Source organism: Nylanderia fulva, unplaced genomic scaffold (genome assembly GCF_048542155.1).
Source record: "Nylanderia fulva isolate GAGA-0341 unplaced genomic scaffold, ASM4854215v1 Scaffold406, whole genome shotgun sequence".
NCBI lineage: Eukaryota > Metazoa > Arthropoda > Insecta > Hymenoptera > Formicidae > Nylanderia > Nylanderia fulva.
Genome location: NW_028190484.1, coordinates 17,799 through 30,812, shown reverse-complemented (window position 1 = coordinate 30,812; position 13,014 = coordinate 17,799). Strand labels below are relative to the sequence as shown.

The window sequence follows — 13,014 nt, the reverse complement described above, 5'->3', positions numbered from 1 at the left end:
ATGTCGACAGCAAAAGATCTGTTGATCGCGCAATTAGACACGATCTCTCAAGTGAAACGCGTGCTCGTGAATTACAAGAAGTTGGCTAAGGTCAATATTACCCTGCCAAAAATTCAAGGACGATTGGACGAGCTTACGTCGCTCTGGGCATCCTGCAGGGAGCTCCACGTCAAGCTCTTACAATCTACGTCTTCAGATGAACGGGCGAAGGCTGCCTACTTCGTCGATAAAGATTTTCTAATCGCTGAGGATGTCTACCTCGAGACGGCCGATACGCTCCGTGATATGATAAGTAAATTAAGCGTCTCTTCACCGCCTTCTCTCGATCGTAGCACTAACTCCTCGTTTCGCGACAGTAATAATAATAGTTTTCAGTTGCCTCGTATTACGCTTCCGAAATTTTCGGGGAAGTTTTCCGAATGGGAAAGCTTCAAGAACACTTTCGAGTTTCTCGTTGCTAGTAACGGTACGCTCACTAACACTCAAAAGTTTCATTACCTGAAAACAAGTGTCATCGGTGACGCTGCCTTAATAATAAATAATTTAAAGATTTCGGATCCGAATTACGAATCGGCGTGGCAACTCTTAATTGCCGAATATGATGATGAGGCGACCTTGATTAATACTCACTTGCATGCTTTCATGAGCATGCCCGTTATGAAACATGAAAGCGTAGGCGAGTTAAAGAGATTGCGAGACACGGTGGCTGCATCGCTGGCCGCGCTGACGAATTTGAGTCGACCGGTTGCTCAGTGGGACGATATGCTTGTTTATTGCGTCTCACAAAAATTCTGTCAAAAAACGCGAAGCGAGTGGAACTTGAAGTGTTCCTCTATAACTTCAATTCCGGCGTACAAAGATATTCATGAATTTCTTACGACTCGAATCCGCGGATTGTCAGACTTCGCGGAAGTTTCAAGAGAAAGTGTTAATCAAAAGCCAGACAAGCCGCGTTCGTCAATGCATAACGTCTCCGCTGTCAAGTGCATATGCTGCTCAGGCAATCATTTCGTGATAAAGTGCGAACCGTTTCGTCAAAAATCAGTTGAACAACGAAATGAGCTCGCTCGCAAAAATCGTGTATGCTTTAATTGCTTGCGCTCGGGGCATATTTCGCCGAATTGCCCGAGTCAACAGCGATGCAACCACTGTAGTCGGTCTCATCATTCTTTATTGCATTCCGAAAATTATCAATCGTCAGCTGTCAGAAAAGGTTCGGAAGCTGCGAAACCGAGCGTGAAAACGAATGCGAAGTCCGACGCCTTGGACGGTTCCAATAACGCTGCCGTGGCCAGCGTCCAGACAATCGAGCCGCCGGACTTTACGACTCCGGCGGTTCTCCTCGCAACCGCGTGGGTGAATATCCACACCGCTGAGGGCCGACGCTTTAAGGTTCGCGCGCTATTGGATCAGGGATCCAATTTTAGTTTTATATCGGAATCTTTCTGTCAAACCATACGGACCAGGCGACAAAGAACCGATTTACAAATCAAAGGATTGGGGGAAACCTACACGGGTGCCGCAAAGTCGCGCGTGTCCTTGCGAATGACTCCGTGCGCGAAATCCGACCCGGTATTTCCAATCACAGTGTACGTGTTTCCGAAGATCACGTCGTACGCGGCTTCGCGAGTTCGACCTGTCGAATCGTGGCCTCACTTGAAGGGCCTTTCCCTCGCGGATCCGGATCCGTCGAGCAAACATCAAATTCACTTGCTTCTTGGAGCCGACGTTTATGGCTCACTTTTGATGCGCGACTTGAGGCAAGGTCCGCTCGGTACCCCCACAGCTCAACTAACCGCGCTCGGTTGGATTATTTCCGGTCCGACCGAAAATAAACGGAAGGCTTCAAAAGAAGCCGTTTTAAATTGCGTTCTCGGTCAAGAGATAGACACTCTTCTCCAGCGGTTCTGGGAAGATGAGGAGATCGCGCCTCAAATTCCCCTCACGGAGGAGGAAGAGATTTGTGAGCGACACTTCGTGCAGACGCATAGTCGGTTGTCCGACGGACGATACGTCGTTCGACTACCCTTTAAATGTGATCCTCTGATCGAAATCGGAGAGTCTCTTTCCATTGCGCGGTCGCTGTACAACCGCATGGAAAACAGATTGAGAAATCGATCGGAACTGTATTCGCAGTATAACGAATTTCTAGCGGAATACGAGTCCCTCGGACATATGACTAGCGTCGACGAGTCGGAAAAAACCGAGTATTTGCCCGTTTACATTCCGCACCACCCCGTGATTCGGGAAGATAGTTGCACGACTAAATTACGGGTCGTTTTCAACGCGTCGTGCCGAACTAGGAATGGTACGTCGTTGAATGACTTTTTATTAATAGGGCCCAAATTACAGCAAGATCTACCTGCCGTGTTATCGCGATGGCGACGGTGGAGTTTCGTCTGTACGGCCGACATCGCCAAGATGTTTCGGCAAATTCAAATTTATGAGCAAGATTCAGACTACCAAAGAATTCTTTGGCGTCCTCAAGCGGAAGCGCCCGTTCGACATTTTCGCATGTTAACGGTCACTTACGGTCTCGCTCCCGCTCCGTATCTCGCAATGCGAGTATTGAAACAGCTCGCCCTTGACGAGGGAGAAAAGTTCAAGGCCGCGGTTCCTATCCTAGGAGAGTCTATTTATGTAGACGACGCCCTGTTTGGCGCGGATGATATAAAATCTTTAAAAAATACTCGCGTTCAATTGATGCAGTTAATGGAAAAGGGGGGATTTCAATTAAGGAAATGGGCATCAAATTCGATCGAACATCTCAAGGATTTGTCTGTTGACCAATCGGAAGTAACCGTTCATCTAATCCTGACGGAAGATTCACTTAAAGTTCTCGGCCTGTCATGGATGCCTAACGAAGACGTGTTTCGCTTGGTCGTGAACTCGACCACCCCCAGCGTTCCTACCAAACGCTCAATTCTTTCATTTATCGCGAGGCTTTACGACCCTCTCGGATGGGCCGCTCCCGTCGTGATCGTGGCAAAAATAATACTTCAAGAGCTGTGGTTGTTACATTGCGAATGGGACTCTCTCATCTCCGATGAGTTAACGTCCCGTTGGAATTATTTTGTATCAGAATTTCACAAATTAGAAATGATCAAAATTCCACGGTGGACTGGTCAAGGTCCACAAACTCTCGCGCTAGAGATACACGGTTTCGCTGACGCGTCAAATCGAGCTTATGCCGCCGTCGTATATCTTCGCGTCTATCATTCGCTTTCAGACTTCGCAATAAATTTAATCGCAGCAAAAACAAAGGTCGCGCCCGTGAAAACCGTGAGCATCCCGCGTCTAGAGTTAAACGCGGTAGTGTTATTGAGTCGCCTCGTAAAGTGGACTGTTAATTCGTTGCAGTTAGTTGGAACTCCGATCCATTGTTGGACGGATTCCACGATAGCTCTGGCGTGGTTGCGCCAGCACCCGTCAAAGTGGAACACATACGTGGCCAACCGCGTGGCTGAAATACAGAACAATTTGCCATCTACTCGGTGGAGTCACGTACCATTGGCAGAGAACCCGGCGGATTGTGCGTCGCGCGGGCTATCCGCGTCTGAGTTAGTGTCGCATTCGCTATGGTGGACGGGACCACCATGGCTTCGGCAACCTTCAACGGCTTGGCCGATTCATGATATGACGAATACTAGACCCACTAATGAACTACAGCAAGTTTCAGCTGAACTGCGAAAAACCAAAGTTCTTCACATTGAAAGTGAAGAAGAGTGGGATCTATTTTACAAATTTTCAAGTTGGACGAAGCTCGTCCGAGTGACGGCTTACGTCCACAGGTTTCTCGCCTTACTGCGGAAGGAAAAGGTTCGTAAATTTAAAAAAGATTCGACACTGAGCGTCGACGAGCTTAAACGGGCCGAGCAATTCTGGCTGTCTTATGTCCAGCGGAGAGCTTTCAAGGTCGAATTCAAAACTTTGCAAAAGACTGCCACGATTTCAAAAAGGAGTTCCCTTCGAACTTTTGCTCCATTCTTAGGAGAAGATTCGGTACTCCGGCTTGGCGGGCGGTTGCGACACTCCGCTCTTAGCTACGATGAGCAACATCCCGTAATCGTGCCGCGCGGACAACTCGCTTACCTTCTAATCGCTCAAGCTCATAAGAGTACACTCCACGGTGGAGTTCAAATCGTGCTGCGCACCCTTCGTCAGAATTATTGGTTAATGGGAGGGCGAAACTCCGTCAAGGGATATATAAGACAATGCATCCCTTGCGTACGTCACTCGGCTAAACTTTCGAGCCAATTCATGGGAGACCTCCCGTCTCCACGCGTCAATCCGTCGTCTCCATTTGCTCATACGGAAGTGGATTATGCTGGCCCTTTCTTAGTCACGCCGTTCGTTGGCAGAGGCCAAAAAACCAGAAAAAATTATATAGCTTTGTTCATCTGCCTCGTCACGAAAGCAATCCACGTAGAGCTAGTCGAAGACTACTCTTAGCGCTGGGTTCCTCGCCGCCTTTCGGCGATTTGTGAGCCGAAGGGGCTTGCCGTCCAAGCTATATAGCGATAATGGAACGAACTTCCACGGGGCTGACAAGGAATTGAACGACGCGTTCAGCGCCTTGATGAAGGATTCGTCACTGCACGACATCCTTGCAAATGACAAAATTGAATGGAACTTCATTCCGTCTGCGGCTCCTCACTTCAATGGGCTATGGGAGGCGGGAATCAAAAGTCTCAAGTCGCACTTAAAACGAGTCGCCGGTTCGCGAACTCTGTCACAGGCCGAATTCGCGACGTTATTATGCCAAATCGAGGCGTGCTTAAATTCTCGTCCGATCGCGGCATTAAGCGACGATCCGAGTGACCTATCGGCACTCACTCCGGGTCATTTCCTGATCGGGCGCCCCATAATTGCGATACCGGAGGAGTCAGTGCTCGAAAGTAATGCGAATCGACTATCGCGATGGCAGATGGTCCATTCTTTAGTCGAACAGATTTGGCGCTCGTGGTTGCAAGACTACTTGCACTCCCTGCAGCAGCGGCGTAAGTGGTCGGAAAAAACGTCTTTTTTTTGCATAGGAGAACTCGCCTTGTTGAAGAATCCCTTGCTCCCTCCGAGCAAGTGGAACCTAGCGCGAGTCACGCAGATTCATCCCGGCTCGGATGGACTCGTGCGAGTAGTTACGGTGAGAACTGCGAGCTCGATCCTGAAACGACCAATTACGCTACTGTGCCGGCTGCCAATCAATAGCAATATTTGAAAATTGTACTTGCGTTAAACTTAGATTGTAAATATTTGATAAATTTCGGGTGTGATTTATGTATTTAGCGTCAAAATCTACTATGTTAGGCAATATTCTCCTCTTTGGCGTGGTTTTCGAGCCAGGTATCGCATTTATGACTTTGTTATTCGACCCATCGCATTGTCGGTAGAATTTCGAAACATGTATAATTGTATTTGCGTTCTCGAACAGCCGAAAGAGGCGAATATTTGCTAAGGCTCAGTGCCTATTGAAAATTGAGAGCGTCTTTATAATTTAGAAATATTTACTCGAAAATTGTAAAAGGTTTTTTCACCTTCTGATTACTTGCCCTCGTTATTCGATCGCAAGGAATTATTGCATTGATCTCTTGTTTGATTTCTTGGTTAATTGAAAATTGATTTATTGTCTTCATCGTACGTTGAAGACTACCGTTGGCTATATTTCGCATATTCGCATACGTTCAAATGCGAGGCGGGCGGTATGTTTAAAATTGTCACGTATTTTCGAAGCGACGAAGCAAGGTCAATCGTAGAAATTGAAAATATTCGACGCCGAGATGTTATTCCGGTTGTTTTCGATTCCGCGAGCGAGGAATCTACAAAAACTCGCCTTTGTCTCGCGTTTCGGAGCGTGATGGGGCAATCGTTCGCGAATAGGATTTCAGCACGTGTGCCACGCGTCGATCGGATGATCGATCGCCCCCTTAGCTGCCGAATTCCGCGAGGATCAAAAATGAGTCTACTCGAGGAGTCTGAACTGAAGAGACGTCTCCGTGTATATCAGCGAAAAGAGCATCGCGCGAATTTATCTTGTTCTAGAGCGAACTTCCGCGTTTTAATCTTGTCTGCGAGAGTTTTGAATAAAACTGCTTTGCCTCAAAAATGAATTTCTCCACCTTTACAATTTTCTCCGCATCCAGTCTCCTTCGTATCTGCGAGCCGACTTATAAATAAATAAATTTGCCTCTGCGCGGAAAATTAAAACAGATCGAAGGTTCTCGCACACTTAGAAATACAGACCTTGCAAGATCTGCACCAATTTTCAATCTCTTGCTTGTAAGTCGCCCAATAAAAGCGTTTTCGTACCTTTTCTAAGGTTTTGTTTACACCAAAATGACCTCCGAACGGAGAATCATGTACTTCCTCAAGGACTTGTTTAACTCGCTTTCGAGGAACAATCAATTGAAGAAAACTAGACTTCAAATTCGGAGCTTCCCACTTCTTGTAAAGGACTCCATTCTGAAGAATTAATGCATCCCAATAAGTCCAATAAATTTGAGCAGAAATGTCACGAGTCACGAATTCAGAACGAGATGGTGGTGTTTCTTTCATTTTTCCTTGAATAAAAATGGCAATGTCAGGATCTTCTTCTTGATCTTTACGCCATTCTCCCAGATCTTCTGTTTGGAATATAAGTCGCGCAACCATTTTCTCGTTTTCAGACGTACTCTTTATCTCGACCTTGGCACAATATCCACACCCATAAGTCTCACATAGACGTCTGGACAATCCATCGGCATTCTTGTGAGATTCTCCTTTTCGGTGTTGTACTTCGAAGTCGTATTCTTGGAGTTTTTTCCAACCAACGACCTAGTTGCCCTTCCAAATCTTTAAAAGACATAAGCCATTTTAAGGAAACATGATGAGTACGAATAAAAAATTTTTGACCCAAAAAATAATGTCGAAAAAATTTAATAGCACTGATAATTGCTAATAATTCTCGACGAGTTACACAATAATTTCGCTCAGTTTTGCTAAGAACTCGACTAAAATACGCGATAACCATTTCCTTCTCATCTTGTATCTGTGACAACACTGCACCAATTCCGAAGTTTGAAGCGTCAGTATCCAAAATAAATTGACTTTCTTCTTTAGGAAAAGATAACACTGGGGAGGAAGATAACATTAATTTCAAGTTTTTTCAAAAGCACTATCACGTTCGTCGTTCCAAAAAAATTTAATTTGATTTCCTGTTAAGGCGAAAAGAGGTTTAGCTATTGAAGAAAACCCTCTAACAAACTTCCTATAATACGAGCAAAATCCTAAGAAACTACGCAATTGTTTTTTAGTATGTGGTACTGGCCAATCTTTAATAGCAGTTATTTTTTCTGGGTCGGTAGTAATGCCCTATTCGGAAATTACATGTCCAAGATATTTTACGTTTCTTTGGAAAAGCAAACATTTCTTTGGATTAATTTTAAGATTTGCTCTCCGTAGTCGCAAGAATACTTCTTTAAGGTTTTGAAACATTTCAACAGAATCTTTTCCAAAAATGATGATATCGTCTAAATAAACTAGACACTTTTTCGAAATCAATCCGTTTAAAACCTTTTCCATAAGTCTCTGAAACGTCGCGGGAGCGTTACACAAACCGAAGGGCATGATTGTAAATTGCCAAAGTCCTTTACCGATAGAAAAAGCTGTCTTTTCTTTGTCTGAAGGACAAATCTTTATCTGCCAGTAACCACTTTTTAAATCAAGCGTAGAAAACCAAGTGTTACCTGATAACTGATCCAAAATGTCGTCGATTCGAGGGAAGGGATAGGAATCTTTTACCGTGATGGTGTTAAGTTTCCGGTAATCAACACAGAATCTCAGTGTTCCGTCTTTCTTTTTGACCATAACAGCCGGCGAAACCCAAGGACTTTGAGATTCTTCTATGGTTCCTTCTATTTTCATCTCTTCCATTATTTTATCAACCTCATCCCTCATCTGAAAAGAAATCTTACGGGGTACCTGTTTTATGGGGAGAGTCTCTTACATTTATGACATGTTCAATAATATTGCAATTCCCAGCAACAATATTACAGGAGAATAGATCTTGAAATTCATTTAGAAAATTTATAAAGGTTTCTTTAAGTTTTCTCTGCAAATGAATCGAGCTCTTTTCGAAAAGTTCTTTTAAAATAGACGGGATTCCTTTTGGAAAATTCTCTATTCTTGAACATTGAGAATCTTTATTGTCAAAAGTGGATTTATTAAAAACTTTATCGAAAACGTTTTCCAAATTAATCATTTTAAGGAAATCCATTCCCAAAATACATTGATCATTAATTTCAGCAACTAATAACGGAATTTCAATCGAATAATTTCCGATTTCAATTTTTGTTTTCACTAAGAATTCAATTAAAAATTTCTCTCCCGTCGGATATTTTAAATTAATATCATTGACTCGAATCTTTTCAAGATCTTCTCCCACTAATCTGCTATTTAATATGGAAACATCAGAGCTTGTATCTATTTTAAAAAGACACTCCTTTTTATTCAATCTACCGAAATACGAATAAGAATCTTTCTTAAAAATTCTTCTAACACTACAATCAATAAGATCAACAAAATTGGACGTCGGGGCGTTTTCTGTAAGAGTTGAATTTTCCCCGAAAAATTCAACTACCTCTAGTTTTCCTTCGCCTCAGGACATTGAAAACGCAAATGCCCGATCTTCTCGCAAGACCAACATTCTTTCTCTTTGGCCGAAAAGTTGTTCGCTTGCGCTTTCCCTTTCGAGTTAAACCGTTCGCTTTTCTTCTTTTCGGAATCGGTTCGCGCGTCGCTCCTCTCTCCCTTTTGATAATTTTGACTTATTTTCCCGTAATTTCCTTTATTACTAAAATTGTCTCTTTTTCTTTCAAAACTATCCCCCTGAATTATTTTTATAGCCTTAGCTCTTTCTATAGCCAAATTTAAAGATGTAATTCCTTCCAGTTGAAGGGTTCTTTTGACAAACCCATCTATTAATGCCGAGACAAATTGCGCGCATGCTATTTTATCGAGGACCGCATATGGACATTCGGGGTAAGCCAGACGCGACAGTCTCTCAAGTTCGGCCCTAAAGGAAGCAAAATCCTCTCCATATTTTTGTTTCCGTGTCGTAAAAAGATAGTAATAGTTTTGTGTCATGTTTCCGTCTTCAAAAAGCAACTCTATAATTTTGATTTTAATTCTGCGAACGTTAATTCTTCAAAATTCTCAACATTTTCTAAAACAGACCGAGCTTTTCCCCTTAAATTTGCAGCGAGAGTAATCATTTTTGCTTTCTCACCCCAATTATTTGCAACGGCTATCAAAAGAAATTGGGAGAGGAACTCCCGCAGCGGAACCCTTCCATCGAATGTATCAGGCTTCAGTTTTAAGCCCGTTTTCGCACGAAAGTCACCGGTCGTCTCGCCCGCGTCTATCACGGCACTCGCGGCTATCGCGGCACTCGCGGTACTCGCGCAAGCTAAATTTAGTCGCGTATCGCCGGAAGCTCTTATATTAGGACTTAGCTGGTTAGTTTGCTGCGAGGAGATCCTCAATTCGAGCTGGTGCAGCTGTTCGTCCTTCTCTCGGAGAAGAGCCTCAAAGCGAGCTTGCTGATGTTCTCGTTCGGCCCGCATTTTTCGTAGTTCTCGCAGTGCGGTCTGCAACGCATCCGTCTTATCTATCTCCTTCATCGTTGTTCGGGAACGCGTCGCTTTCGGTGAATGAGTCGTCATTTTGGCGTTCACTCAGGAAGATGCGATTCTTTCGGTTTTATCCCGGCTGAGCCCCCAAAATGTTGCGTCCTCGGGACGCCTCTCGTTCAATCACTCACACAGTCACTCTCACTCGCGCGCGAAATAAAGACTCGCGTCATAGGGAAATGAACTTTAATATAAAAATCCAATACACGAAACCAATGAAATATAACAAATAGTGCATTCATAATGCAAAGAAGCTCCGGTCTCGGAAAACGTCCGCACGATGCGACCGCTAGACCAAATCTGTCATGTCTCCCGAAAACAGAAGAAGACCCTTAGTTGTTTAACAACAACTCCCTTGACGACGATCTCCCGGAGGCGTAAAGAGTTGATCCCGCGAAAAGTATCACTCGATACAAAGATGTAGATCCAGGGGCGTAACACGGGGGCGCAACAATATATATATATATATATATGTAGCATTCATCATCCACACCTTTCATTTACACTCTACACTTTTATTACACCTTACACTTTTCACTGCACTTTTACACTTTTTTACATCTTTATACATTTGTAATAACTTCAATTCATTAATATACATAATGTTTTTAAGAAAAATCAATATTTCCATAACAACACATTCATTCATTTATTTGTTACATATTAATTCTTTTTGTTCTTTCGCTTTATACTTTCAATGAATAAACATTATTTTTTCAAAGATCTGGTGAATTTATTTATAAGTCGCTACATTTTTGGTGACCCCGACGTGATATTAAAGCCGACGTGATATTAAAGCCGACGTGATATTAAAGCCGACGTGATATTAAAGCCGACGCATTTTAAAGGCTGATGCGGAATAAGTGCCAAGTGATCGTCGTATTTGAAGTCTGCGAAATATTATCATCGCTTGGAAGAATTGCTGGATATTCTGATTTTAAGAGATTCATTCTTCGGATCTTTGAAACATCAGAGGCGGATTAGTCCTTCACGGAAATTCTCAAATCATTTTATCGGATTCCTGGAACAAGAGGAAAATGCCAATCGATAGATCACCAGTTAGACCCTGTTCGGATACACAGATTGATATGGATTTGGCGAGCGGATCAAATCAGGTTGGATCAGAAAATATTAATATTTTACCTTCTCAAACTGGACATCAGGTGAGTGATCCTATGTTACAAATTCACTCAAATGAGTTTCGTTTATTAAAACTACCGACTTTCTGGCATAAACAACCTAAACTCTGGTTTGCTTCTATTGAAAGTGAGTTTACGGTTTATCGAATTCGATCAGATGATATTAAATATAGTTCTGTCATTCGTCATCTTGATGAACAAGCCTTAGTAAACATATCTGAAGTCATTGAAAATCCACCTAAAACAGATAAATATAATTATTTAAAGAAAATATTAATAAATCGCTTTACGGATTCAGAGGAAAAACGTTTGAGACAAATATTAGCTGGAATTGAACTTAATGATAAAAAGCCTTCGGAATTACTTCGAGAAATTCGTCATTTGTCTGGAGGATCTTTAGCAGATAGTGTTTTGCAAATGATTTGGCTTCAACGCTTACCACATAGAATTCAAACGACTTTAGCCGTAGTAGAGGATGTTCCTCTTGTTAAACTTGCGGAATTAGCCGATAAAATTGCTGATCGGGACGGCGGTTTGCAAGTCGCGGAAGTTTCCAATAATACAAGTAATAAATCTTCGGATTTCGCGGATTTGCTACGAAGAATCGAAGCTCTAGAAGTTTCTCGTCGTCGAGATCGTTCCAAAAGCCGGTCTAGAGAGAATAGAAGATTTAGATCGTTATCGCGTAAGAAAGACAAATCAAATAAAGATATTAAAGATACATCAATTTGTTTTTACCATAAGAAGTTTGGTGATAAGGCTAAACGATGTACTTTACCTTGTTCTATGTCCAAAACATTCTTGGCTTCACAGGAAAACTAAAAACGCCGCTTAAGACTGAGGCTGCTTACGACGGTGTTTCTAACAATCGCCTCATTATTTTCGACAGACATTCAAATTTGAATTTTCTTGTCGATACGGGCGCTGATATATCGTTGTTACCTAAAAAGGTTTTATTGAAGCCGTGGCATACTAATTTAAAACTTTTTGCCGCAAATGGTACTCAAATTAATACTTATGGTTCTAAAACTTTAATTTTGAACCTCGGTTTAAGGAGAGAATTCAAATGGAAATTTTGTGTCGCGGATATTCAACGTCCTATTTTAGGCGCCGATTTCCTTTGTCATTTTAATCTCCTAATTGACATTAAAAACAAGAAATTGATTGATAATGTTACCGGTCTTACGAATACTGGAAAAATTCAAGAAGTTGCACATTTGTCAATTTTTACCACATCTCCTGATTCTGTGTACCACAAATTTTTAACCGAATTTCCAGAACTCACCCGTTTTTCTCCGATTTCCTCGGTAAAAACACATGGTGTTGAACATCATATCGTTACGGAAGGTTCTCCTAAATTTTCGACTCCCAGAAGACTTACTCCTGAGAAACTTAAATGTGCCAAGGAAGAATTCAAGTCTATGATGGAGCAAGGAATTTGCAGACCTTCAAGCAGCTCCTGGGCAGCCCCTCTACATATGGTACCTAAAAAGGAACAAAATTCTTGGAGACTGTGTGGTGATTATCGTGCACTCAATTCAGTGACTATCCCGGATCGTTATCCCTTACCTCATATTCAAGATTTTTCTTCTTCACTTTTTGGTAAGAATATCTTTTCTAAAATCGACTTAGTTAAAGCGTACTATCAAGTACCCGTCGCTAAAGAAGATATTCACAAAACAGCTGTCACTACTCCATTTGGGCTTTTTGAATTTGTCGTAATGCCTTTCGGTTTACGAAACGCAGCTCAAACTTTTCAACGGCTCATGAACTCTTTACTTAATGATTTGAGTTTTGCCTTTTGTTATCTTGATGACATTCTTATTGCTTCTAAAGATGAGAAAGAACATTTTGCTCACTTACGCATTATTTTTGATCGTCTTCAACAAGCTGGAATGACAATCAATGTCGCTAAATGTCTTTTCGGTCAAAGCGAGATTTCTTTTCTTGGTTACTTAGTTTCTAACCAAGGAGTTAAACCTACATCCGAAAAAGTGAAATCAATTATTGATTATCCTAAACCTAAGACACTTCATGAATTACGCAGATTCTTAGGAATTATCAATTATTATCGTCGCTGTCTCAAGGATGCTGCAAATCATCAAGCTCTGTTAACAGAATATTTAAAGGACAGTCGCAAGAGGGATAGAAGAATTATTTCTTGGACTAAAGAAGCGGAATTTGCTTTCGAGTCATGTAAAGAAGAACTT

General features: G+C 42.3%; 2 protein-coding genes and 2 long non-coding RNA genes across 4 annotated transcripts; 2 read left to right on the top strand and 2 right to left on the bottom strand.

Annotated features, from left to right (window-relative positions):
* Window positions 1-4,452, top strand: LOC146721829 (uncharacterized). Its single transcript, XM_085486208.1, has one exon. The coding sequence runs from the start codon at window positions 1-3 to the stop codon at window positions 4,450-4,452; it is 4,452 nt and encodes a 1,483-aa protein (XP_085342334.1).
* Window positions 4,453-4,579: 127 nt separating this feature from the next.
* Window positions 4,580-5,218, top strand: LOC146721828 (uncharacterized). The gene has a single exon (XM_085486207.1). The coding sequence runs from the start codon at window positions 4,580-4,582 to the stop codon at window positions 5,216-5,218; it is 639 nt and encodes a 212-aa protein (XP_085342333.1).
* A 5,170-nt stretch (window positions 5,219-10,388) lies between these two features.
* LOC146721827 (uncharacterized) lies at window positions 10,389-11,762 on the bottom strand. The gene is made up of 4 exons (XR_014925489.1): window positions 11,583-11,762; window positions 11,244-11,456; window positions 10,809-11,042; window positions 10,389-10,686 (listed from the first exon to the last, which is right to left on the bottom strand). It is a non-coding gene; the product is annotated as an uncharacterized LOC146721827 (long non-coding RNA).
* A 68-nt stretch (window positions 11,763-11,830) lies between these two features.
* LOC146721826 (uncharacterized) lies at window positions 11,831-12,545 on the bottom strand. Its single transcript, XR_014925488.1, has 3 exons — window positions 12,374-12,545; window positions 12,090-12,289; window positions 11,831-11,995 (listed from the first exon to the last, which is right to left on the bottom strand). It is a non-coding gene; the product is annotated as an uncharacterized LOC146721826 (long non-coding RNA).
* Window positions 12,546-13,014: the final 469 nt, after the last annotated feature.

Bases quoted from the DNA above. Each gene is read 5' to 3' on its own strand.
- LOC146721828 (XM_085486207.1), top strand. From the start codon at position 4,580: ATGAAGGATTCGTCACTGCACGACATCCTTGCAAATGACAAAATTGAA.
- LOC146721829 (XM_085486208.1), top strand. From the start codon at position 1: ATGTCGACAGCAAAAGATCTGTTGATCGCGCAATTAGACACGATCTCT.